The 27,887-nt window shown below is 43.7% G+C and overlaps 1 protein-coding gene across 5 annotated transcripts; it reads right to left on the bottom strand.

Annotated features, from left to right (window-relative positions):
- Positions 1 to 181: 181 nt before the first annotated feature.
- Positions 182 to 26,731, bottom strand: GSS (glutathione synthetase). 5 transcript variants are annotated; one of them, XM_041732920.1, is made up of 14 exons: positions 26,637 to 26,652; positions 24,349 to 24,395; positions 23,563 to 23,697; positions 18,167 to 18,312; positions 15,433 to 15,508; positions 15,005 to 15,144; positions 14,200 to 14,316; positions 10,684 to 10,764; positions 10,506 to 10,583; positions 7,856 to 7,922; positions 4,311 to 4,505; positions 3,723 to 3,804; positions 1,699 to 1,888; positions 182 to 730 (listed from the first exon to the last, which is right to left on the bottom strand). In XM_041732920.1, the coding sequence occupies exons 3-14, from the start codon at positions 23,689 to 23,691 to the stop codon at positions 607 to 609; spliced, it is 1,425 nt and encodes a 474-aa protein (XP_041588854.1). In that variant the 5' UTR covers positions 23,692 to 23,697; positions 24,349 to 24,395; positions 26,637 to 26,652; the 3' UTR covers positions 182 to 606. The 5 variants fall into 5 exon arrangements, with proteins under 5 accessions (XP_041588854.1, XP_041588852.1, XP_041588851.1 ...); XM_041732918.1 differs by lacking the exon at positions 26,637 to 26,652 and adding an exon at positions 26,399 to 26,620; XM_041732917.1 differs by lacking the exon at positions 24,349 to 24,395 and having other exon boundaries at positions 26,637 to 26,731.
- Between the last annotated feature and the right edge of the window lie 1,156 nt (positions 26,732 to 27,887).

The raw sequence follows: 27,887 nt of genomic DNA, 5'->3' as shown, positions 1-27,887 counted from the left end.
ATGATCCTGTGGGAGCATTAGTGAGTCACTAAGGACTGGAACTTCAGGGTTCTATCCTAGGGTCTGGAGCTATGGAGGCTCTGATTATAGCCAAGTTATTTCCCCTGCTCTAATCCACCGTAAATGTGCTGACCCAGATTATAGCTCCTCCCCCACCAAATGTATAAACCAAGGAATCATAGAATCGGCAATGTAATTTTATTTAAGGCAGAGGTAGGGAAAGGCTATGCCCCGTCACTGCACTCCTCCTACCTCTCAGTCCTATCCTAAATCAAACACTGGAAACTGCTGGAAAGGCTAATGAGGGGCTGACAGGAGGGTGGCAGGGTTATGGACCATTACCTCAAATCAGCTTCTTTTCAGCTATACTCACACTCTGAGGATTTAGGGGCCTCTAGATCTCACCTAAGGGAAACACAGCTTTTCTGGTCCTTAGATGGGAGGTCTGGGGGAAGGTACTCAGCATTCACCCTTCTGTGAACTGAAGAGACCAGCCTTGTCAAGGTACAGGGAGGGAAGCCCCTTCAGAGGGGCTAGGAGAGGAATGACAAGTATGAAGGAGAGATGGTCTCTTGAGCAAAGTCTGGGCGAGGCCTGGCTGTGCCCTCACACAGGGTATGGGTTGTCCAGGACTGCCACTCCTGCTGCCACACCACCATCTGCATGCTCGATGGCTTTGGTTCGAAGCAGATGTCCCACATGCTTATTCATCACAAGTGTCTTCCCCTGCCTATAGAAATAGGGGCAGGAGACACAGCTCATTACCAACACAGCCCCAAGACCCTCCCTGGTCTCACCTGAGCAGTGGATGAGTGGCTGACTATACCCAAGGAAGTGCTAGGATTTTAGAATCAGATTTGGGTTTGTATCCTTGCTGGGAAAGAAATGACTAGCTCTGTGATTTTGAGCAAGTCACTCGGCCTTTCTAAATATCAATTTCCTCAATTTAAAATAGAGATAATACCTCTCACTTTGCAAGATGATCACGAGGATTAAATAAAGCAGGAAAAGCACTTAGCATGATGCCAGGCTCATATTTCATGTTCTGTAGCTGTAAGTTTCCTTGTCTATCTCTCTCAAGATGGCTGTGGTGATAGGTTTAGGGGGAAGTGGCAGGCAGAGATGCTGCAAGTGGTTAGAGGGAAATATTATATATAGAGAAGGCTATGGTTGGGAGCATAGTAGGATCTGGTATTCCTACCTTGCTTGATCTTGAAGTGCAGGGAGTGGTTTAATCGACCAGGAACAATTCCTTACAAATTCCCAAGTAGTCTTCTCTTCCTAATTCTTTAGTGCTCAAATCCACACCCAGGGACCACTCAACCTTTCAAAGACACTGATTATCCTCTAGCTGGCCTGTCCCACCTTTCCTCAGAATCCCTGGGAGCTTGGAAACTGGACCCAAATTCTCTTCTTCCCTGGGGTCTCCTCCTAGTCCAGAGTTACTTTCTCATCCATCTTGATACTACTTGGAATTTCCTTTATAATTGCAAAGCACTCCTCCTCTGGGCTTCATTTGATAGCTCTGTGAGGTGGTCAGGTCTTGTGTCCTTTGCTTTATTTATTAGATAAGGAAACAGGTAACATGGCTAGGGATCAGCAGAGTTGGGACTAAAGCCCAAGCTCCTTGTCCTTTGCTCCCTCCAGGCTTGTCTGGCTGACCCTCAGGCAAGGAGAAGACCCTCTTGACTGGCTTACCTGACATAGACCCCAAAGATGCCTAGCTCTGAGATGCACTGGACAACTTGGACAGGGCTGCCAGGCCGTAACAGGCAATTTCCAAAAGGCTCAGGTTTAATCTTTTCCATGAGGATGTAGGAGGCCCTCTCCTCGCTGTCCTTCAGCCGCTCCAGGGCCTGTACCATCTCTTCCCCGTATAAGTTGTTACCTGCAATGGCACTGGTCAGTCACCCTAGACCCTCTGGCTACCTTCTCCATTCTATGCCCCCACTTCGGTGGTCAAGTCAGCAGCTTCAGTTCCTGACACCAGCTCAGGGAAGCCAAGGCAGGCCTGGATCCGAAGGAGGGAATGTCACTTTAACAGGACAGCCCTTATCACACAAACACACCTTCTACCACACTGTCTTGCCCTGGTTCTCCTCCTGTATATGGCTTTCCTTCTTAGCCTCTCTGACTGGCTCCTGCTCCTCTTAAATGTTGAGATTCCCAAAGAATCCATCCGCCACCCTTGTTCTCTCCTCCGTGTACAAACTTTTTTTTTCCAGGAAGATCTCTTCTAAGACTACAGAAGAAGTATTCTTGACTATATTCTATGACTATATTCTATATTCTATGACTTGTTAACTCCCAAATCTTTAACTTAAGCTCGCTATTCTAAATATCGCCTGGATATCCTATATTCTATGACTATGTTCTATAGTCATATATATGACTATGTTCTATAGTCATATATATGACTATGTTCTATAGTCATATATATGACTATATTCTATGACTTGTTAACTCCCAAATCTTTAACTTAAGCTCGCTATTCTATATTCTATGACTTGTTAACTCTATATTATGACTTGTTAACTTTATATTCTATGACTTGTTATCTATATTCTATATTCTATGACTTGTTAACTCCCAAATCTTTAACTTAAGCTCACTATTCTAAATATCACATGGATATCCCATGGGCTCCCAAAAGAAACTCAGCATGTCCAAACAGAAGTCATTACTTCTGCTTGAACCTGCCCCTCCCAGATCTTCCTTCTCCCTATCAAGTGAAAGATACCCCTGAATCATATTTAACTCACTCTCCAGACCTGTCACTAACTCAGACATGTCTCTTCAGTTTGTATAGCCCTAGCCTAGGCCTCTGCATTGCTCTTCTGGACAATGATACCAGCCTTCTCTATGGTCTCTGTGACCAATATCTCCCCTCACCCAGGACAAGCTCCACTATGGCTGAAACATGGATCCTGAATCAATTGTGTGTCCCTTCCCTCCTTAAAACTCTCTAACGGGGGATGCCTGGGTGGCTCAGTGGTTGAGCATCTGCCTTTAGCTCAGGTCATGATCCTGGGGTCCCGGGATCAAGTCCTGTATCAGGCTCCCGGTAGGGAGTCTGCTTTTCCCTCTGCCTATGTCTCTGCCTCTCTCTGTGTCTCTCATGAATAAATAAAATCTAAAAAAACAAAAAACAAAAAAAAACCCTAACAGATTCTCAGTACCTTCAGGATAAAAACCCAATTTCCTACATATTTTCAGTGTCCTTTATAATGATGTCCCAAACCATCTTTTCTAGCCCAAATCCCTGCCTCTTCCCATCTCCCATGCTGCACTCCAGCTTTACCAGTTGCTTGTTAATCTCCAACATACACTTCCATGGGTTAGTGCCTCTACTTGAGGCTGCTCCTTCTGTATGGAATGCTCTTCCTCCTTTCCCACCTGGTAAACTCCTACTTATCCTTTAGGACCAACATCAAAACTCATCTCCTCTGGGTCTGTGAGGCAGACATGACCCTGCTCTCAAGGAGTTCAAACATGCAGTAAAATATCCCACCTATTTTGCTCTACCCACTTTCCCACAATCTAGTCACAGGCACTTCAGACTAAACTTGTCCAGCCCTCCAGTTATGATTAATCAGGTTCCTGTGCACTCAACAGCACTTGATCACAGGGTCTCCTGGGACATTGTCCAAGATGAGGGCCTGTGTCAGTTCCTCCTGTGTCCCCTGAGGACACAGCCTTACAAAGGCAAAACCACCACCTACCTCCACCCTCTCTCTGGGGCTTTAGCACAAACTGGCTAGGGGCAACAATGGCCTCAGCAATGGCCTGGTCCCCTTCTTCACCCTGGCAGGAGGCAAGAAAGCAGTCACCAGCAATTTTAGGCCAAAGGCAAGAGCTGCAGTCCTGCTGGTTGTACAGAGCAGCATCAGAGGAACAGCAGGAGGGGGAAGAGTGATATCCCCTTCAGAACAGATGCTACTATCTGGATATGACCCTTAACAAACCCCCTAAAGCAGCAAGTACAATGAGAACAAGCTTTCTCTTGTTCTCCAGTGCAAGAGTGCAGGGCTCCACAACAGAAGACCTGGAAAGCCCATAAAGATTCTCCCCAATTCTTGTTGACTACCTCAGCTCCTTCTTCCCCTTTCCACCTCTTACCCCCATCTCTACCTTTGCTGACGGATCTTACAATGGATTCCAGCCCCCGCCCCCCAGGGCTCTAGGGGTTCTCACAGAGCAACACTGACCCAAGTCTAGCCCACTACCAGGTCCAGCTTCCCCAACACATTGGGTTCTGGGTTCCTGCCACCTGGGAGGCCTGTGGTAGGAGAAAGAGGCTGTTCACACACCATGTCCAGTGAGTAGAGACCAGCAAAGGTGGCACGGAGGCGGGCCACAGTCTCAGGCTGGCCAGGGAGCAACATCTCCAGTACACCCATTCTGCTCAGCTCCTGCTGCACCTTCTTAGTCCCAGCCAGTTGGGTGGCAATATCTGGGCACTTGACAGCACATGACCTCTCCAGCAGTAGGCGTGCTTCCCAGTTCTGCAGAGGGAAGAAAACAAAAGGAATTCTACTTTATTTCACTTTGGCTGATCTCTACTGAGCATCCATCAGATGCCAGGTATCATGCTTTCTATCTTCACATTCATTATTCCCAGGGTTACTGAAACATCTTTGTGAGGCAGATGTGGATTCTTCCGATATGTAGGATTCTTGCCCTTGGGGAGCTCACTAAATTTAGCACAACGTTACAGACTATAATTAAGAGGGAAATAACAGGGGCACCTGGGAGCCTCAGTGGTTGAGTGTCTGCCTTCAGCTCAGGGCATGATCCCGGGGTCCTAGGATCAAGTCCCACATCGGGCTCTCTGCATGGAGCCTGCTTCTCCCTCTGCCTCTGTCTCTGCCTCTCTCTCTCTCTCTCTCTCTCTCTGTGTCTTTCATGAATAAATAAATAAAATCTTAAAAAGAGGGAAATAAAAGGTACAAGGGTATAGAAAAATGGATGAAGAGGTTTGAAAGAGGTGGGACACTTCTGTGCGAGTTCAGCTACCTACTGTATTCCAAATAAAATTCTAACTTCTTACCACAGACTACAAGACACTGCAGGATCTGCCTCCTGTCCCATTTTCAACCATGTCAATTTCTTGACATCCATCCATCCCACTCTCACAGTCCAGCTACACAGGCCAAACACAAAAACATAATTTCTATCTTTGCTTTTCCTGCGTTCCCCTCTGCCTAGAATTCTTTTCCTTTTCCTTTTTAAAATTTATTTTTTATTGGTGTTCAATTTACCAACATACAGAATAACCCCCAGTGCCCATCACCCATTCACTCCCACCCCCCCACTCTCCTCCCCTTCTACCACTTCTAGTTTGTTTCCCAGAGTTAGGAGTCTTTATGTTCTGTCTCCCTTTCTGATATTTCCCACACATTTCTTCTCCCTTCCCTTATATTCCCTTTCACTATTATTTATATTCCCCAAATGAATGAGAACATATGTTTGTCCATCTCCGATTGACTTACTTCACTCAGCATAATACCCTCCAGTTCCAACCACGGTGAAGCAAATTTGTCATTTCTAAAGGCTGAGTAATATTCCATTGTATACATAAACCACATCTTCTTTATCCATTCATCTTTCGATGGACACCGAGGCTCCTTCCACAGTTTGGCTATTGTGGCCATTGCTGCTATAAACATCGGGGTGCAGGTGTCCCGGCGTTTCATTGCATCTGTATCTTTGGGGTAAATCCCCAACAGTGGCTTTTCCAATGGATGGTTGGATCCTTTTTATCCTTAAGTCTCAGCTCAAACCACCGTATTTAATGTAGGCTTCCCCATAATTCTCTATCTTCACCCTATTGTTTTATTCAAAGAGTTTCCCTCAACTAGAAAAAAATTTTTTTCCTACTTTTGCTTACTTCCTGATGACTGTCTCCATGACCAAAATGTGAGCTCTGGCCCTTGTCTGTCTTACTTCCTATTGTATCACCAGTATCTAACACAGTGCTTGGGGCTTTGTAAATGCTCAGTAATTATTTGTTATTGTTGTTTAATGAAGTGAAATCTGAGTAGTCAGGTCAGACTGGATAGCAAAGGCATACTCAGATTAGCAGAATAATAGGAGTAAAGGCTTGCAGGTGCATAATTACAGCATGAATGGTCTGATGTGCTAGGAGTTTGGGGTGTGAGAGGCAGGTAAACAGCAGACGACCACACCTCCCAGCTCTAGACCCCATATCTGGGAGGACAGACTGTCCCGGACTCCAGACCACATCAAACCGCCCACAGCAGGATGAAGGCAACTGCCTGAGGAACAACACCCACCTTACCCATGCTGTCTTCCCTCTGATACAATCATTCCACCTGCGGCACCTTTGCCAGTCTCGATTAATAATCTCAGCCACCTCTGATAGTCTAGGCAGAGTTACAGGTGCTCAGAACATCAGAGATAAACCCAGAGAAGTACTCCATTATATTAGAAATAGGGAAACAAAATTCAGAGATGAGCAAGGGCTTTCCTGAGGTCACCTACCAAGTCACTAAGCCTTGAAGTTTTATCTTCATATTCTAAACCTGATCTGAGTTTCTCAATTCCCTAAAAATGTCCTCCTCCGGATGCACAAATTTCATCCGTTAGTCCTGTTAGTTCAACTGTTAGTTCAACTTCTTTCCCCGTTAGTTCAACTTCTCTCTTTTTAAAGTTTTCTTTGCCCCTTTCCCTCAAATCCCCTGTCCCGGAGCCTGGATCTGTTTTCCCAATGGACAGTTTTTTCTTCTCCAGTCAGCAAGTTCCTGCCACTCTAACTAACCACTTTCTAGAGGAAAGTACCTTCTACACAGCTTCCACCTCTGTGGAGCTGCTCCCTATATAGGTATACCTTACGGAGAATTCTATATTCAAAGAACTAGATGTCTGGAAGGAGCCTCCTCAATTTTTAAGTATAGTTTCCTCAGCTTAAATAATTGAGCCCAGAAAGGGTCAGGAACATGCCCATGGTCACACAGAAGCAGAGCCAAAGGATCATGATCCCTAGTATACTGCTCACGATATTTTCCAACTTATTTCTCCTAAGTGAAACCAGGGCTTCTTAGCTTCTGCATGCTGTGATTAGGGGCAGAGGGAGGTGATATATTACAGAATGATATACTGGAAATGCCACTAGACTGAGAATCAGAAATCCTGGGAACCTCCTGTGGGATCTAACACAAGCCCCTGCATCTCTCCAAACCTTAGTTTCTCCGTCTGTATAATGGGGATAATTATACACCTCACATGGTAGTTGTAAGGATTAAATGAAATAATGGATGTTGAAAGTAATTTTGAAACTACATGGTATGATAGCAAGATAAAGTGATATAATTACTGTCATTAACATAAATGGATAGAAAAACTTTCCTACACAGATAAGAGAGAGGTAAGAGTTGGCAGGAAGGAAATGGTCAGTGGTATGATGAAATTGGTTTGCATTAGTTAGCCAGAGCTGATTGTACCAATCTCTTTTCAATTCTGTGTCCAGAAATGTTAAGTTGGGTAGCTTGAAATTAGCCATGAGGGGAGTACACCATAGAAATCAGCAAATGCTACAAATTGGGGCTTTCCTTCTGATAACCATGACTGTTAAGCATTTGTCAGCATATTTCTAGAAACAGTGTGAATGGTTGAAGCAACATGGATTCCTGAGGATTCAGATTCTAGAAGACAATTGTGTTTGTAGAGAGTAAGAGGTAACAAAAAGGTTGTGAGAGAACAGGGAGGTACACCAGTTTCCCTGAGGAAGAACTGGGCTCAGGGAAAAATCCAGGTTTCTGTGATGCCTGAGCTGGGTCTCTGAGGAATGACGGTGAGTCCTAGGAGGCAGAGAATGGTCTAACAAAATACCAACCTGTGGACTGTACTGACTCGGCATGTAGCCATCCCGGAAGTAAACCACAGCAACTTCCTGGCCGTCCCTAGAACACAGGATGGAGAAAGCTGCTGTGTTAAATTATAACTGGTATGTTCATTGGTTCAGGGTACTTCAGGGTGCATCAAAATGAGCTTGGCTTCTTTGAAAGTCAGTCTGCACAGGTTGCCTACCCCAAGGTTCATTGGAAGCAATGAAAATAGATACCCATACCACCACTTCTATCACTAAAAATATGAAGGTATGCAATAAGAAATGCTTTACAATATTCCCAATCTAGAATTATTCTAGGAAGGCCAGAGGGAAATAAGAAGGCAAATAGAATCAAATCGGATAAATTTTTTTTAATGGGCTAAAAATTACTGAGTCTCAGAATCATGTTGTCATACCTAGCAAAACACATGTTTATACTACTTAAAGTAGCTGAAACCAGGCTGAGATTTTTTGAAATGGTGGGTGTGAGGGTGTGGAGATGCAAAAGTATGAGTCTAGTTAAGATACACACTGCCTTGGGATCCCTGGGTGGCGCAGCGGTTTGGCGCCTGCCTTTGGCCCAGGATCGAATCCCACGTCGGGCTCCTGGTGCATGGAGCCTGCTTCTCCCTCTGCCTGTGTCTCTGCCTCTCTCTCTCTCTCTCTGTGACTATCATAAATAAATAAAAATTTAAAAAAAAAAAAGATACACACTGCCTTGAGTCAAGACTAGAAGCCAAACTCAGGATCTGACAAGATGGTCAGGCTGCCCCATAGGATTATCGATGAAACCCAGCATTTGCTGGCAGAACTAGTTCCTGACTTTAGAGCAGAACCAGATGAGAACAATGCCCATGATTTTCAAGTGCTCATTGCTGGCCCCCAGGATACCACCTTTGAGGCAGGTTTAAGACTTCTTAAACTTGAACTATTCCTTCCAGAAGAATACCCGACAGCAATTCCTTCCAGAAGAATACCCGACAGCAGCCTCTAACGTATGTTTCATGATCAAAATTTATCATCCTAATATAGATAAGTTGGGAAGAATATGTTTAGATATTTTGAAAGATAAGTGGTCCCTAGCACTGCAGATCCACACAGTTCCACTATGAATCCAGGCTTTGTTAAGTGCTCCCAAACTAGATAATCCATTAGTAAATGATGTAGTAGAGCAGTGGAAGACCAACAAAGCCCAAGCCATAGAGCTAGAGCATGGACTAGGCTATATGCCATGAATAATATTTAAAATCGATCTGATCATCAAGTGTACACCACTTCTCCTGTTCTGTCAAGACTTCTTCCTTTTGTGTTTGCATTTAATGGACAGTCTTGGAAACACTGCATGATAAAAGCCCAGACATCTTCAGTCCTTTGGTGATTAAATGCACATTATCTATGATTAAAAGACAAATCTATGTCTTGTCTTGATTCATTGTTGTAAAGTATGAGCAGAGGCTAGAAGCACCATTTGTATTGTTATGAAATATTTAAAAGCAGTGGCCTCTCTTTGCTGCAGGGTTTCTTTATTTTTATTTTTTTTTTTGAGGGGGGAAGATAGGTTTATTTTAATTTTATAGGCTCCTTCCTCCCTTTTATGGTGATCAAGTTGCATTGGTTAAAAGCAGTTAATCAGTTCTTTAGAATATGCTCTCTAGCCAAGTATAACTTTATTTAGATGCTGTAGATGGATAAGCTTGATTGTCTGAACCAAAATGGGAACATTAAACAAATATCACAACATCACAATCCTCACTAATAACATTGTGACTTTGCTGTCAAGTGTAGAATCTTTCCTTCAAGAAAAAACTTCTGACCATTTTGTATGGCTTGTCTGGAAACTTCTGTAAATCTTATGTTTTAGTAAAATATATTTTGTTATTCTAAAAAAAATACACAGACTTTTAAAATTTCTTTCCCTTTTCTTTGCTTGATATTGTCTGATATACCTAGAAAGTAAATTAATGACTTTGTTATAAAAGCACTATTTTGAAAATATCAAGTGGTATTGTGAAATTTCATGGAGGTTCTTAATTTAAAAGAAATGAAAAAAAAAAAACAACCTATAAAGGTCTAAATATGTGTGTTGCAAGCAATGCTACCCAACTAAGTGGTACTAAAGTCACTTTGTGGAAGTCCCCTGGAAGGAAGCTCAGGGCGTGGCATGGAACACAAGTCTAGGCCCATTGAGGTCTTGCCTGAGCTCAGAGAGAAGCTCCCAGAATAATCAGAATGAATGAGCTATTCCTCTTCCTCCCTAACTACCCAGCCAAGCTGCCCATGCCTGACTTGACCAGCTACCAAAAGGAGCAAGAAAACTTTTAGGAGCCCAGAGGCATATGAAAACCAAGGTTATTTTAAGAAGGCCCTTATCAAGAATGTCAGTAGCTCTGATAGCCCTTTAGAAGCTGAACATGACCAGCCTTCTCCAAACTTTCCTGAGATGATGGGTTATTTTGCCCCTAAAATTCAGAGAAGGAAGCAAACCATTGCATCTCCCAGAAGAAAAGATTACTGGGGGAAATGGTTGACAGGATGAGTTTCCTAATTTTTATTTCAAATCAATTTGCCAACACATAGTATAACACCCAGTGCTCAGGATGAGTTTCCTAAAGCAGCCCTCCCTCAGATCCTTGGGGAATACTCCTTGAACACTTACATAAACAGCCTTCGGTCTTGGTCCAGAGACCCCTTTTCAGAAACATCTTCAAACCTTCGACGGATTACATGGATATTCCTGGGAAAGATGGCCAAAGTCAGAGGGAATAGATGCTATGTTCTGAATGGCTGTGCACAATCATGGAGCCATATCTGGAGATCTCCCCTCCTTTACTTACCTGGCTAGTAGCTCATTCTCTATAGCACGCTGGTCAAATATGTTCCTTTCCTTCTCTTGAGCAATCAGTAGCACCAGAGCACTGGGAAAGAGAAAACACAGTTGACTGAAATGGCTACAAAGCTTGTCTTCCTCCCTCCATCGCACCCCCTTCAGGAGCGAGAATGAGAACATAGCTTCCCTGAAAGAGCAGGTATTCTCTCAAATCTGGAGGGTCTCAGGCAATACCTGAGGATACAGCACATTTCCTGAAACTAGAAAATTTGAAAATATGGAGATGTTCCTGCTCCTTCTCTAGTAGGTAGATAAAATATTGTAATGATGTTTGTGCAAATTAAAATTTAGGTTTCAAATCATCTAAAAAACCCAAGAGGGCTTTTTCTAAAAACTTAAATTAATGATTTTTAAAATCTTTCTGGAAGAATAAACAAGTGAAAGTACTGAAGAATATTTTATAGAAGAACAATGCTGGAAGTTTGAGGCTAATGAGCCTCATACAGATTGTAAAGCATATAAAAAAAAAAGAGTGTGTGGTTCTTGTATGATACATTAGAATAGCTCAGTGGAATCCTACAGAACCCTAGAGCACCAATTATAAATAAAGCATTGTCTCTTGGGGCCTCCCAACATTTCTGTGATGTACATAGGGACACATTTGGTTACACAGTATTAATGGAATCACCAAGGCTTACCTGACCTCTTCCTCTCTGCTATCCACATACTTAAAGAAGCAGGAGCTCAAGAACTCAGGGAGAAGCTAATGCCAGAGAAATGTTTGGCTACTAATCAGGTTATTTTTAGTAGTTAAAGACAGGTCCAGTCTCCCACCAGGTGATCTTGAGGGGCAATACTCAGCAGTAATGGAGAACCAAATTCCATTTTTGCTGTAGCAGTATTGCTATATGCCCATAGATTCTTGCTGGGACTCTTGGATGGCTAGATTTTGGCTTAGGAATCTAAGTGTGGATTCCTTCCTCCTGTACTTGGCCTCTGGTCTGTTTGTCTGTTTTCTGTACCTCTTTAAAGTGCCTGACTTCTTTCCACTTGGCTGAAGTACAGGTCCTAGTATGCCTCCTCTCCTGCCTTGCCTAAAATGTCTTAAGGTCAGACATGACATTAAGCTGAGTCTTGGCTTTGAGTTCGGTGTCTGAGAGATAAGCTAGAAATGGTGCTCTCATAAGTCTTCTTGCCCTGAGAGAGTCCCAAGGGCCAAGGGCCTTGCTTTTCATAATGCAGCCTGATTTGCTCTGCCCATGGGTGGGAAAGTGGCATCTGGCCCAGACTGGCCCACCTCCAAGAAGAGGCGGAGGAGGGAGGCTGTAGGCTGTAGGTTAAAGTGGAGCTGCATTCCCTGGTTAAGTCAGCCTGCCTTCTGCCAAATAATCACAGCCAGACTCAGAAAACATATTCTACCTCCTGCCTTCAGTTCCGAATAGTCTTTTGGTAGCAGGACTAGGAAAGTTGTCAGCTAAGGAAGGTAAAGTGGCAGTAGTGTGCTGGCTGGCAGCAAGGACTTGATCATAGCCCCCAACATTTTATACCAAGAATCCTCCTTTCTTATCCCTACTAATTCTAACCACAGGCACTAATGTTTTGAAAGAGTTTGAATAAATGCTAAATAGGAATCATAAATCATTTTCTAGGCTTCTTTAAAAGGTCTCAAAAATTATGGGATAACTAATGAAAATTCACCTACTCTATAAATGCTTGAGCCTCAGTTTTCCAATCTATACTATGGGACCATTCCTCTTGGAGGCAGAACAGTGTAGTAGAGAGAAAGCAGGCTTTAGAGATAGATAGACATGAATTCTAAACTTACTAGCTGTATGACTTAGGGCAAGTATTCTACCTCTTTGAGCCCTCAGTTTTTACAAGCATTTTTCAAAGCCATGATTTCATTTAATTCTCATTCCCACCCCTTTAGGTATTGTTACTATCGTCCCCATTTTACAGATGAGGAAACTGCTGCTCAGAGAAGAGAATGGACTTAGCAAAGATCACATGCTGGGTCAGCAGGAGTGCCTATCTTACTTTCAAAATAAGGAAAGCTAGTCCCAGCTTAGGTGTCTACAAACAGCTCCTACCCATCAGCACCTACCTAGTACTGGGCACATGAATCTTTGCATGTCTTTCACAGCCTGGTTGGAGAAACCCTCTGCAGTATTTGTCTATCAGCAGCTCCCTGGCTGACCCCTTCCTGGCTTCCATCTCTTAAAATACAACTTAGCCAAGAGTTCTACTTGAGAAGGTATCCATCTGATGCCTTCTAAATATTCAGAGTCCAAGGTTTCTTGAGTCTTGGTGAGGCTTAGCAAGCCCAGAGTGGCTCTCTGAGAGACAATGAAGTGATTAAGAATGCAAATTCTAGGGCAGCCCCGGTGGCCCAGCGGTTTAGCGCTACCTTCAGCCCGGAATATGATCCTGGAGACCTGGGATCAAGTCCTGCATTGGGCTCCCTGCATGGAGCCTGCTTCCCCCTCTGCCTGTGTCTCTGCCTCTCTCTCTCTCTCTCTCTCTCTCGCTCTCTCTCTCTCTCTGTGTCTGTCAAGAATAAATAAATAAAATCTTCAAAAAATATTTTTTAAAAAAAGAATGCAAATTCTAGAGGAAGTGGACTCTAGGCTCTACCAGCAACTCGCCATTTGACCTTGAACAATTCACTTCACTTCTCTAAACCTCAGTTTCCTTATCTGTAAAATAGGGGAGATGGGTGCTATCTACCTCGGAATGTTTGATAGAAGCCTCTAAGGAGATCCTGCATATAAAGTGCTTAGCACAAAGCATGGCACTAGGAAGTGCTCATTAAGGGTATGTAAACATTGCAATAACTGTTGGTACAGTGGCCCCTCATTTATCCAGAAGTCATCTACCAGGCATCCTTACACATCTGGAACATGGTTGAGAAATAGCAAGGAAGCAAAAAATGCCTCTAAGCAGTTAAAACAGATACTACAAAATCCCTAAATCAAAGCTTATGCATTTACTCATCAAAGAGGCCCTCACACTCATTAGACAGCACTTAACAATCCAGACCATTTGCTTTCCCAAACCACAGCAAATCAGAAAGGTCTGGGGATAGAAATGGAGGATTCCAAATCCAAGCACAATGACAGCAGTATAAAGTAAGAGCTGATAGTAGGAAAACAGAAAAGCTGTGAAGAAAGGGAATGAGAGCTTAAAGCCTAACAGTTGGGGCCATTAGTGCAGGCAAACAGCCTCCGACACCTCTCTAAGTCTAGGCAACTCCTCTGCATTATGTTACATCAAGACGCAGTTACTGACGGTAATGCAATAACTGACAGATAATGATGACCTCTGGCCAACAAGAAAAGATTAAATTATAGCCTACATCTTATTTTAGAAGATAGCCTAAAACGTCCATTAACATAATTTTGGTGCTTAAAAGTGTAAGCTTCTATTTCGAGAAAAAAAAAATCCTTCATTTCCTAATTATGTCAGGCAAAGAAGCAGGTGCTGCAGCCCTGAATGAATCTGCTGTCACTTTTTCTCCCCTTACTTGGCTGAGCCGTATAGCTCCCAGGCTCTGGTGATCCCCAGGGCCAGTCCCTTGCTGGGATTATTGGAGAGGATCTTGGCAGCTTCTTTGGTCTTATTCAGGACATTGAGAACATGTCTGTTGGAAGAGAGATGTCTGTTCAGTAATTGGATGGATCTGGAAGACCTCTGCCTGTGACTCACAGACACTTATAGGAACATCACTTTGAGAATTAGCTGAACACTAAAAAGCAGCTTATCATCATGCTCCCATAAGATCTACCTCAGGATGGAATATACTGGGCTGCCCAAACCCTGGCCCTGTGTATATACCCAGAGCCCTGAGACCCTGTGTTTCTACTCTATACCAGCTTCCCATTGGGCTGGAACTCCTTTCCCTGAGCCCCAGATGCCTGCTACCTGGAATCCTGCTGCAGACCATCTGCAATTACAGCAACATGGTGCATCACTGCTGGCCAGAAGTGGTTGCTAGTAGGGTCTAGCCTTCCAATGGGAAGCCTCTGTTCCCACTCTGCCATGGATTCTGACCTCTTTTCAGGCCTTCAAAGCTCTTTCTCACCTCAGATACTGTTTCCTCATACTAGAATACTAACTTGTACAATGAAGGGGTGGCACTAGATGAACCATGAAGTCCCTTCTCTCCTTGACATATTAAGACCAAATTATAAGTGGAAACTGCTGTGGGGGAAAACACATGACCCAGGGCCCAGGAAGGCACATTCACAATTGGGAGATCCCTGCCCCTGCCTGTAGGCCTATCAGGCTTTCAACCCACCAGTGTGCCCAGCATTGCCCAAGGGACCCACCGGTGCACAGCTGGGGTGCGGGAGGCCAGGCCCCCAAAGCTGGCAGAGATAGTGTTGATTTCAATCTGTTTCAGGGCTGGGGAGCCATCTGCGTTGCGCTGGAACATGTAGTCTGAGCGATTCAGACCCAGGAACACAGTCTGTGGGGAAAACTGAAGGCTGAATACATTTGCCCAGGGGCTGAGTGAGGGCCTAGTCATGGAACAGACAGATAACATGAATTCTACATAGAGATCAGAGTTGCTGGCTGATGCTCCAAAACCCAGTGGAATCATTCTTTTGGTCATCCCAGGATTGGTCATTGATGTACAAACCCAGTGGGGATCAATGAGAGGCAGAGTCCCATGAACTCAAGGTCTGGGCCAAATTCTTCTGGTCAGAAAAGGGAGGGATGAGTCTTGGATTGGGGTGGAGTGGGGAACAGTTACCTGGGCAATGCCCTCTTTCAGGACTTGCTTGTGGATGTCAAAGAGATGAGCAGTGAAGTTGTCCCTTTTGATGGTGCTGGAGGAGGAAAAAGAGCATTTTCTAGGCTATTTGGGACCTTAAAGGTCAGGTAGTTCCACCCTTGTCCATTGCCTCCTGAATCTCTGGGTCTACTGACCCAAACTTGAACACCCACATCAACCTGTTAGAGAAGTGGTTTAGAACCCAGCTCTAGAGCCAAATGAGCTAGGTTCAAATCCCAGCTCTACCACTCACTACTAGGCAACCTAAGAGAACTATTACCCCTCTCTGTTTGCTCATCTGTAAAAGAAGAAAATGAAAGATGAAGAGGAAAAGAATTATAGAGCTGTGGTGAAGGATACTTGAGATACGACACATACTGAGCTGTGAATAATGCCTGGGCTCAAGAGAAACTAGGAAATGGCATGTAATAGAACCATTCCATCTTTGTATAGTTCTGATGGTTAGTAAGCCTTCTGGTTGACCTAACATTAAGTCTCTGTAGCTTCTCCTATACTCTGGGACCTCCAAGGTCAAGTCTATTCCACCACTTACACAGCAACTCTCAGAGATTAAAAGACAGCAGTTATGCCCTGTGCTCCAAAGAGTCTTCTGACTCACACTAAATATCCATTTATTTTTCTTCAGCCAGTCCTCATATGATGTGACTCCCTCAGAGCAGCTGTCCCTATTTGGATCAGATCCCCCTACGTGCTCTCAGAACACTATGGACCTCTCCTCTACAGCACAGATTACAGTTGTTATTTTCCATTTGATTTCTGTGATGATTAGTGTCATCTCTACTTGACAGTAGAGACTATGTCTGTGCTACCTCATCATCATGGCCCAGTGTGCTGCTGGGACTTGTGACATGATGTAGGAACCCAGCCAGTATGGTTTTCTGGAACCTCGGGAAAAGACACCCATTGGTAACCAACACTACAGTTGTCTGTCAAGATTCAGGGTGGTCTCTGCATGCCGGCTTAAGCCTGAATCACAGGCTCACCTTGTTACAAGGACCCCACTGAACCCGTATAGCACAGGCCTGCCAGGCAGTTCCTCTCTTCCTCAGCCAGTTCTCTCACAGGGCCTTTCCCAGCCCTTAGTGAGGAGAGCTCCCAGCTGGGCTTCAGCCTCCAGGAAGCTGAGACATATTTTCCCTTTTCTAAAGAGGTGCACCCCTTCAACCCCACACCCTAGGCTGCTATTCTAGCACATGTGTTACTGGAGCTCTATTTCCTTACAAGCTAAGGTTTGTATTTCAAAGGACAGAGAAACAGGGAAGGCAAGATTGCAGAGATGGACTGCAGGGACGGTCTCCACATAATTGCATCTTTAGGGCACAAGTCATAAATCAGGCTGCTCGTAAATCCCACAATCCAGAATCACAGGTACAAAAGCCAGACCCCCCCCAAAAAAAAAACAAAAAACAAAAACAAAAACAAAAAAAAGCCAGACCCACCCCAAAAAAGATCTGAGGGGAAAGTGGTGGTAGGATTTGTACATTCGTAACTCGTTTTGTTTTGTTTTTTTTTCTCATTGGGTTTTTAGCTCCAAGTCAATGGTTTCCACACCTCTTACTATTAAGATCCCTTCTCATGTTCACCCTCTTATCAATGTGCACTTTTTTTTAGAGAGAGCACAAGCAGAGGAGGGGAGTCACAGAGGGAGAAGAAGAGAGAGAATCTTAAGCAGGCTCCAAATGCAGCGTGGAGCCCAATGCTTGATCTCACAACCCTGGGATCATGACCTGAGCCAAAATCAAGAGTCAGATGCTTAACCAACTGAGCCACCCAGGTGCCCCCCAACATGCACATTTTTAAAAGATTTTGTCTCTGGGGCACCTGGCTGGCTCAGTTGGTGGAACATACAACTCTTGGTCTCATGGTTTTGAGTTTGAGCCCCACATGGGGTGTAGAGATTACTTAAAAATAAAATCTTAAGAAAGAAAGATTTATCTGTAACAAAATAATTGTTTTCTTTTAGAAATTAATCAGACATGCAAGTATGTATGTCTAGTCTCTATATAGTATATATACATACATGTAATACAAATATATATATATATTTATATATATTTAATTCTAAAATAAAGAATTTAATTCTAAAGTAAAGAAGTTTCCCTTGCCTCAGGGTCTGAAGAGGAAAAAAAGATCAAGGGAGAAGAGACAGAGAAGGGATGGATGGGGTAAGCCATTTCAAGCGTCCTGTATACTCATGCCCTGAGTGTGGCCCAGTCTATACCCCATCTCACCCAGAGATAAGGGGCCTGAGGTAATAAGAAAGAGACAATGCTTAGGAAAAGAAGAAATCTGACTTTAATAATCTTCTCTGTTCTTTGTTTTCTCTAAAATGACACTGACCTTCCGTAATTCCAAATAGAAATCTCAGTCTTCAAAGCAGGGGGACATGGATCAGAGAATCACAGAATGTCAGTGTTGGAAAGGATCTTAGATTTAGATCAACCTCACCACTTTACGGATGAAGAAATTGAGGCCAGTAAAAGAAAGGGACTTTCTTGAGGCCATATAAATAAGTGAGTATTAGAGTCAGGATTAGAAGCCAGATGCTTAACTTCTACTACTTTTTTTTGGGGGGGTGATACCTGTCCCCCACCCCAACCAAGTCAACTGCCAGAGCAATACTTCATGGCTCCCCAGTCTTCTAATCCCATGATTCCAACATCCTGGCCCCTAATGCCCCATGACCCAGTACCTGGAAAGAGTCTGCTCCAGAAAGGCAGCATTCTGGCTGACAGCATCCACCAGCATGTTGAAGTCCATCTGCACAGCATAGGCCTGCTCCAGCAGGGCACTGGGGACCAGTGAGGGGAAGAGCGTGAATGGGGCATAGCTTACCACCTGATCGAGGAGAAAGAGTGGGCAAGGGTAGAATACCTGTGAATGGGTTGTCTTCCTGCAAACATAACCCCATGGAGAGTGTGGTGACATTTATTAAGGACATTTAAGTGACATTTATTAAAGACACACAAACTGCAAAATAGTGGTTACCTCTGGAAAGGGAAGGGAACAAACAAGATGATGAAGGGGTATAAAGGGAAATTTTAGACTCTGTAATATTTTATCTCTTTACAGAAAAATTAGAAGCAAAACAGCCACAAACAAAAACAAACAAAAAATAAGTAAAAAGTCATTGAGCACCTACTGTGTGCAAGGCACTATTTTAAATACCTTATATGGATGCATCATTTAACTATGTGAGGCAGATATTATTACTCTCTATTTTTAATAAATAGATAAGGGAATTGAGTCTTAGATTAAGTAACATGTCCAAAATTATATTAAGCTGTAGATATATATATGTGGCACTGGGATTTGAACCAAGGTGGTTGTTAAACAACACACACATACACACACAAAAACACAGCTCCTAGTCAGTTGATTATCTAAACCCAGGACCTTCCTCATGCCAGGAGCTCACACCTGTCCCCTTGCCTTGTGGTTGGGGGAGAGGGAGAGTCCTGCTGGTAGGGCTGCAGCAGAAGTGAACCTTGACCCCTTAGAAGTTAGAAATGGTTCCCCCACCACCACCCCCAGTGTTGGAGATGGTGACTCAGGTTTCCAGGCCTAGAGTTAGGCTGCATTCCTCAGAATGCAAAGTTCTTTGAACTTTGGCAGAACTGGGAAATCCAAACCATCTGGAACACTATTTCTAGAAAGGGATAATGCCTTCTGAGATTCACAACAACAAATGAGCTAGAATTTGGGTAAGAGATGATGAGATGACCTTATGACAATATTATGAAGAATTTCTGAATTTAACCTCTGGGTTAATATAATAATTTAATAATTATTATTATAATAATTTGCCATTATGGTAGTATGAGTTATGGCATTAGAGCTTGGATTTATATATTTATTTAAAGATATTATTATTTTGAACAGATAATACAAACATGTGATACAAAATTCAAAAGAGACAGAAAGATACATAGTGAAAAGTATGTCTCACTCTCACTCTGGGCCCAGTGACTCTTTTCTCCCCAGAGTCCAATGGTATACTAGTATCTCACAAGTCCTTTAGACTATATGTAGACATATGTTTTTTCTTTCTTTATATACACAGAAGCACATGACACATATATTGTTCTGCCCTTTGCTTTATAAATATTTCAGAGTAATTTCCATATGTGTTCAAATAAAGAATTCTCATTCTTTTTAAGTATTCCATTCTTTGGATATAAAGTAATTTATTGAATCTAGCTTTGTATTATGAACATTTAGGTGATTTCCTTCCCCCCCTTTATAATTAATGCTTCTTTTCAAGTTTTTTTTTGAAGATTTTATTTATTTATTCATGAGAGATACACAGAGAGAGGCAGAGACATAGGCAGAGGGAAAAGCAGACTTCATGCAGGAAGCCCGACACGGGACTTGATCCCGGGATGATGGGATCATACCCTGAGCCAAAGGCAACTGCTCAACTGCTGAACCACCCAGGCGTCCCATAATCAATGCTTCAATCAATATCCTAGAATATACATTCTAGGTATTTTGTGTATGAGAAAGTCCACAAATTGTGAATTTATAAAAGTAGAAATATCAGGTAATTAGGGTAAATCTATTTAAAATTTTGGTAGATAATTGCCTTCCTCAGAATCTCAGAAGACAAAACTGGGGAAAGATATTTGGGAGAGTAAGGTTTTTCTAGATTGAAGCTTTTATGTGTTAGACTGGGAATTACTGCAGACTACAGAAGGAGTGATCTAATACCCTGAGTGCATGTGTGATGACTATAAGGGCATTTCCTTGGCTCTAAAACTCAGAACTCTGCCTCTTCCAACAAGTCTCATTTGGCCTGAAAAACTCCTAAAGATTTTTTCTACTAAGATTTCCCTCTGGGTTGGGATGGCTGGGTGGCCCAGTGGTTGAGTGTCTTCCTTTGGCTCAGGGTGTGATCCCGGAGTACCAGGATCGAGTCCTGCATCGGGCTTCCTGCGTGGAGCCTGCGTCTCCCTCTGCCTATGTCTCTGCCTCTCTCTGTGTCTCTCATGAATAAATAAATAAAGTCTTTTTTTTTTTTTTTTAAAGAAAGATTTCCCTCTGGATCACCTGGTTGGCTCAGTTGGGTTAAGCATGCAACTCTTGACTTCTGCTATGCATTGGCCAAAGGCTGAAACACAGTTTTTTCTTTTTTTATAGAGACACAGACACAAAGTAATAGTTTTCTACTATGAGAACAACTGTAGCACATGCATGACAAGAAATACTCTGATTCAGAGTCAGAGAAACAGTGATAGGAAGAAGAGCTCCCATCTCACTTAAGAGGCCAGAACTCCACTAGCCAAGTGTTGCCATGTAGCAAAGTGGGCAGGGTTATTAGGTGATTTGACTTCTCTCTCTCTCTCTCTCTTTTTTTTTTTTTTTTTAAGATTTTACCTATTTATTCATGAGAGAGAGAGAGAGAGAAAGAGAGAGAGAGAGAGGCAGAGACACAGGCAGAGGGAGAAGCAGGCTCCATTCAGGAGCCCCACGTGGGACTCGATCCCGGGTCTTCAGGATCACGCCCTGGGTCAAAGGCGGCACTAAACTGCTGAGCCACCCGGGCTGCCCTGTGATCTGACTTTTCAAGGTAAACTGGATATACCTAGATTATTTTTTTAATTTATTGATTAAAAAAAGACATTGGCTTTAACTTTTTAAAGACACACTAGTGGAAAAAATTATTAACAATGCTTGTCCCTGGGGAGGGAAACAGTGGCTGGAGGGAGGAGACTTACTCTACCCTGAATATCTTTTAAATTTTGTACCCTGTTCATGTTTTTTTTTTTTTTTAATTAACTCCCTAAATCTTCAGGAGCCTACTATTCAGTCTGCACGTGGCTAGTCTGTTGCCTCGACCTATAGGATAAAGTTCACATTCCTCTTCCTCCCAGTATCTTGGTTATATGACTTTGGCCTGCCTTCTGTCCCACATTCAGCTGCATTCTGTTGGAATATTTTTGCCTTTTCCAAATTCAAGGCGTCCACTATGCTGTTCTTTGCCCTCTCTATTTTTTATAAGATCTAGCTCAAATACAACTAATAAGTTGCTACTTTTTCTAGGTGTCCCATACAATTTCCTGAGAGAATCAGGAAACTCAGAGCATGGACGCAGGAAGCAAACTCTTTGGGTTTGAATTCTGGCTTTGCCAATTACACAACCATTCACATCGCCTCAGGCCAGTTACTTAACCTTTCTGGGTCTTGGTTTCCTCATCTCTGTTGTGGTGAGACTTAAATGAGTTAGTGATTCTTAAGTGTTTAGAATAGTGCCTGGCACACAGTAAATACTCAGTAAATGATAGCTAATGTTGTGCAGCAGGCTATCTATGTTTCCTCATAGAACTGACATTACTTCATTTTGTCTTATGGTACATTCTCCAAATAGATCATGCACTTTAGAGGCCAGGGCCTCTGTGTCCTCAGTGCCCAGAATGGCCTGCATAGAACAGGCACCTGTTAAAGATTTGGAATGCAATCTCTCTCTCTCTCTATCTCTTTCTTTCACACCACACACACACACACACACTCATATTTCCTGTTTTTTTTTTTTTTTTCTCTGAATTGGGAATCTCATTGAGGACTGTACCTTTTTTGGGCTCCATTAACTTCCAGTAAGAGCAAATGTTGGACATTCATGTAATACCTATTGATTAATAAAACAAAAAATCTTGGAAGGGAAATATGCTTAATCCTGGGTTAAGACAAGCAGTTGCCAGAAGTTAAGATTCATGAAGCAAGCAATCATATTCCTAAAGCCAGAGGCAGACCTTCTACAATATCGGCCTACCTTAGATGACAGCCATTCTCATTCACTCAGGCCTAGGCAAACATTTACTGAGTCTGGACTTTCCACCAGGCCCTTAACTAGGTTCTGGGCACACAGAAGAAAAAGGATGCAGGTTGGCAAAGAAAGATAATGGCAGCTCTCTGGTTATTCATATGGATTGTCATAGAGTATGCTACTAAGTAAAAAGAAACAAGCAAGGCACAAAAGAGGTTGTCTAGGACACTTCTTTGTGTAAAAAGTGGGAAAAAGAAATACAGACTTTTTTTGTTTTTTGTAAACTATATGAAAGAATAAACAAGAACTTGCCTTCAGGTCAAGAGGACAGGTGAATGTGGGAGGGAGAGTTAAACTGTAAACTCTGCCCTCTGAATTGTGAACCATGAAAATGTCTTACCTAGTCACAAAATAAAGACTTTTTTCTTTTTTAAAGGATGAGACTTTTAAAAGATGTGATTTGGACTCAGCAGTCCTACTTTCATCTACCCACCCTACAGAAATACTCATAAAGGTCCCCAAACAGACATGTATGTAGCTGTTCCCTGGAGTGCTGTTCGTAACCATAAAACATCAGAAATCACCTAAATAGAGGAAAGTTGAACTGTGATCCAGCCATACCTGGAACACCATGTATCAGAATGAAGCTAATCTTACTGGAGGGAGTTGAAGAGAGTTCTAAAACAGATTGTTAAATGAAAAAAACACATCACAGAATAATCTGCATTATCTGTATGATCCAATTTGTTTTTTAGAATACCATATATTTTGAGGTGCCTGACTCTTGATCTGGGGGTTGTGGGTTTGAGCCCCACATTGAATGTGGAAGTTACTAAAAAAATAAACTTAATAAAGAAAAGCATGTATTTCTTTATATACCCATATATGTATATAAATGCACAGAGAAGGATATACACAAACCAATTGTATGGATATACCCCCTGCAGTGTGATTAGGGGGTCTTAAAAAATAATAGTTCCCTGGGCAAAGTTCTTCACGTAAATTATCTTCTTACTCTCTTATCAACTTGATAAGGTAGGTCCCATTATTATCTCTTTTGTTATCTGAAGGAACCGCAGCTGAGAGAGGTTATGTATCTTGCCTAAGTCACACTTGAAACCCCAGACTTCAGTTTGGTTACTCTAGCAGGCGACTTTTTATACATGTATCTAGAGATCAATTTTAGTTATTGGGAAGAATAAAATAAAGTGAAAGAGATGTCTCAGGACTGAGAGGAGCAGCCGTTAGCACAGCAGGGACCAGATAGTGAGCATCAGGATCCAGAGCAGTGTGGTCCGTGCCATGGGGAGGAGTCAGGGACTTACATCAGAGGAGCTGGGCTCCTGTGAGGTCCTCAGCAACACTCCCTCTGCCAGGGCCCGGTCCACAGCCTGCCGCGCCAGCTCCTCCAGCTGCTGCTCCTCCTGCAAGAGGCTCCCCCAGCCGGTGGCCATCCTAACCTGCAACAGAAGGGGAGGGGAAGGCTTGGTGATAGATGGCCTGGGGCCAGGCAACCAATGAAACTGGCACTGTGGTACAGGCAGTGAACACTGGATGGCAGCTCTTAACTTCCACAAGTGCAAGAAAAATGGAAAGCTTAACAAAGCACTTAGACTGCCACTCTCTCTTATGGTTCCTAATACAAGAATGGCATTATTCTCACAGTAAGGAAGTAGAATCTAGGAGGTGAAATGATTTGCCCAAGGCAATGACTGGTAAAACCTGCATTTGAACCCAGATCTCAGGACTCCCAGCCCACTGCTTTTCATTGGGAGAAAGAGGCACCAATGTCATATGTGATTGGGTAAGTTCCTTCCCTGCAGCTGTAGATTCCCTAGGGGTACGGAGTAGACCAGTGGTTTCCAAACTTGGTTGGAATATTCTTGGTTGGAATATTCTCCACTGGTTGAATATTCTTGGGACCCTGGTAAAGAATACAGATTTCTAAGCCTCACTCAGAGATTCTCATGCAAGAGGTCTGAGGGGAGAGAAGAGCTGATGCTCTGTATTTTTACCAAATTTAAAACCACTACAATAGATTATTAATTTCCCTTCTGGGGCACCCGAGTGGCTCAATCGGTTAAGTCGTCTGATTCTTGATCTCAGCTCACCTCTTGATCCGAGGGTCATCAGTTCAAGCCTTGCGTTGGGCTCCACACTGGGAGTGGAACAAAAAATGTTTTCTAAATTTCCCTTCTAGCTCATGACCCATGCTGGTAGATCTCAAATAAATAATGTGGGAAAGGTGGGTAGGAGGAGGATTTTGTAGAATACTATGAAATGCAGATAAGGTAAACTCCCTCCTTATACTAACCAGAAGCAAACTCACTAGCAGGACATAATTACTTTACTTGTACGGACATCTATGGTCACCGCACCAAGACAAAATATTTTAAGAAATTACACTGGCAGGATAGAAACAACCAAACACAAATGCCCAGTGTAATAGGAGGAGGAGTCCAACTGGCTGTCTGGAGACACACAAGTTTGAACCAACTCACACCTTTTTACTCACTGATTTTGCAGCAGGCCTCAGGGATTTAAGAAGATCTGAATAAAAATCTGGATGCCCTAATCATTCATTTTGTTTTGTCCTTTTGTTACTTGATTTTAGGAAAAGAACATGGCTATCCATTTCACCCCAAAAAGGGAGCTAGAGAACAACAAGTAACCTCCATCACATTTAGCTCCACCTCCCTCTCCCTATAACAGAACTGGTGCCAAACCAATCATGAAAGTCTGTTGGCCTCAGCACAACGTTTCAAAAGAAAATGACTATGTGAGTTCAAGAGGGTCCTGACAACATAGATAACAGCAGTCACAGGGTCATAATAAAGCTCTGAGATCAGTCAGATCTGGGTTTGAGCTTATAATATTACTTCCTTCATAAATAAGGTTGCCTTGTGGATTAAATGAGAAAAGTCTGTGTGTAGTTTCTTAGCAGAGTTTGGAACTCTAAACATAGGGACTTCTTTTTTGGCTATACCCACATTACAGGTGGAAGACTTATCAGGAGGTCACACAGCAGCTGGGTGGCAAAGCCGGGACACGAATCTACGATTGTGTCATTAGAGCAACGGAAGCCTCCATTAGCCCCTATCTCTTCCCAGTTCTGGGATTCCAATATCCCTGCCTGCTGCTGGGCTCTTATCTACTGAATGGCTCTTATCTTAGGGCTCTTATCTAATGTCAGGCCCTAGACTAGGTACTGAGGACACACACACACAGAGAAGACATAATCACTATGTTAAGTGCTGATTGAGCCCTTTGTTTTTCTCATTCTACAGTCTCAACCTTGTGGCTTTGTCTTGCTGAGGGCACTCGAATCTATACCTTCACAGTGGTACTTTCCTGACCTCCAAACTGTAATAACCAACTGCTTACAGGCGGGGGGGGGGGGTCTCTGCAGAACCAGTATAGAATTTGTTGGCTCCCCCACAAATCTGCTCCTCTGATGAATCCCACCCAAGCACTCAAGCCTTGTACATACTTCTCTCCAACATCCCTGTCTCCCCAAATTCTGTAGTTTTCTATGAAATATAGAATGCTTTGAATTCCTTGATTTCTCTCTACCTCCACTGGCACCAGCTTAGTTCTGGCTACCATCATCTCTTCCCTGGGCACTAAATAGACTGAGAGAGAGGTAATCTTCAGTGCCCAGGACACACCTGCCTCTCTACGGCTCCCAGGCTAGGCACGCGCTGGAGGCTTCTCTTTTTGGAACACTCCCCATCACTCCTGACTAGCCTTCATGACTGAGTGTCAGAAGCTGTCCCTGCTCTCCGCCCAGGGCTTCTACAGACCATTAGTCCTCCCCACCACCCCAACCCTCCATACCGTAGGAATAGTTGTGTGTCTTGATCACTTCTCTCCTTCCAGCGCCTACTACTGTGTTCAGTGAATGTTAAATGAATGAATGACGAATGAATGACAGACTGTGGCCAGATCAACAAAAGTCTTAAAAAGCCCGCTAGAAAACCTGGGCGGACTTTATCCCAAGGGCGAGGCCAGTGCCTGCGCGAGGCCTGGGGCAGCGACGCTCGTCTCCTGCTCAGGCTTGCCCCACGTCACGGGCCGTTCGCTCTCACTCTAGACAAAGTTTGGTTCTAATCGTTCCCAGTTTCTCTTTTTTTTTTTTTCTTAACTCGGGCTCTGGCTTACCAGCACCCTGTCCCCGACACCGGCCTGCTCTGGAGTACGGAGATCTGGGAAATCTGGGATCCACAGGCACCAGCCCAACCCCCTCGGTGGACACCAGTTTCCCCTTCTCTACGAGGAGTTTGACTTGCAACATCTCTCCGCCTTCAGGGTTCCAATCACTGGCCAGACCCCTCCCTCACATCTGTCCTCCCGAGGAAACGTGGCCCTTGCCGGCCGCCGTTGCCGCTCCCCAACCTACTAGTTCGTCGTCCTGCCTTCCGCGGTACTCAAGCCCCTCGCGCTGTTACCCGAGGTCCAGGGGGCGGGGCCTCGATGTGACCCAATGCGCTTGCGCAGACCGCGCCAGTGGGGGCTAAAGAGCGGGGCGGGGAGGAGAGCGGTGCCTGTGGAGCTGGACGGCGGCTGGGAAGGGTCAGTCCGTGTAAGGGCAGCCTTGTCAATAGGGGTTCGTCGTCTGGTCCCAGATGGACAGAACCTTGGGAAGGAGGGGAGGAGTCAGGCTGTGTCCGCTCGGAGTTCAGGGTTTGCAGAACTTGTAGGGCGTCAGAACTGGTGACGTCCATTGTAAGATGGGGAAACTGATACCCAGAATGGGACAGTCACTACCTCGGGGACACACTATGGGGACAAGTGTGATAAGGGAGGTCCAGAAAGGGGCCGAGACCAACGCAGGCAGGGTACCTTAGCACGTTCCGGGCTGAGCCAATGTTGGAACCCAGGCTTCTGTTTTCCACCCAGAAAAGACCACCTAACTTCGAGGGAAACTGCTGGAAAAGCTATAGAGGCCAAAGAAAGGATTTTCCTCTTTCCGGCAACTTTTTAAAAAAGATTTTATTTTATTTTTTAAGATTTTATTTTTAAGTATACATCCAACGTGGGGTCGGAACCCGCAAAACTAAGATCAAAAGTCACTGGCTCCACTGACTGAGCCATCTAGGTGCCCCTTTTCCAGCTGTTTTTAGGTTGGGAATGTTTGAGGATAACATACTGTCTCAAAATGTCCAAATCATTTGCATCAGTATCTGGGGCGATTTTTTTGAGAAGGCAGATTCTTGATTCCTATTCCCACCTTGCCTCTTGGCAGCCCTCCAGTTCTTTTAATTGTTCCTTCTTTCTGGGTTATAATAGGATCTTCTCAATGTGAAGCACTTCATAGGAATTTTAAGTTTAACCTGAATTCCTGTCTAGGCTCTGGGAAATTAATCATAACTAAGAACCCCAACTTTTCACATCTGACTAAGAAGGTAGACTGGTAAACACAGTACTTTTCTGGGGAATCAGGGAAGGCTTTGGGGGTCTTGAGGAGTAGGTAGGAATGCATAAGCAGTGAAAGAAGTAAGGGTGGAGGTTAGAGGCAGGAAGGAGGACAGTGTTCCAAGTAGCAGGGACAGAAACAGCAAAGGCAAATAATTCTGAGTGTGGCTATGCTCTTTTTAGAGACAGTGAGGAGTTTGGTATAGATACTGAGGAGGGCCTGGGGGTTGAGCAG

This window comes from Vulpes lagopus, chromosome 18 (genome assembly GCF_018345385.1).
Source record: "Vulpes lagopus strain Blue_001 chromosome 18, ASM1834538v1, whole genome shotgun sequence".
Lineage (NCBI taxonomy): Eukaryota > Metazoa > Chordata > Mammalia > Carnivora > Canidae > Vulpes > Vulpes lagopus.
This window is presented reverse-complemented; position numbering and strand designations above follow the sequence as displayed.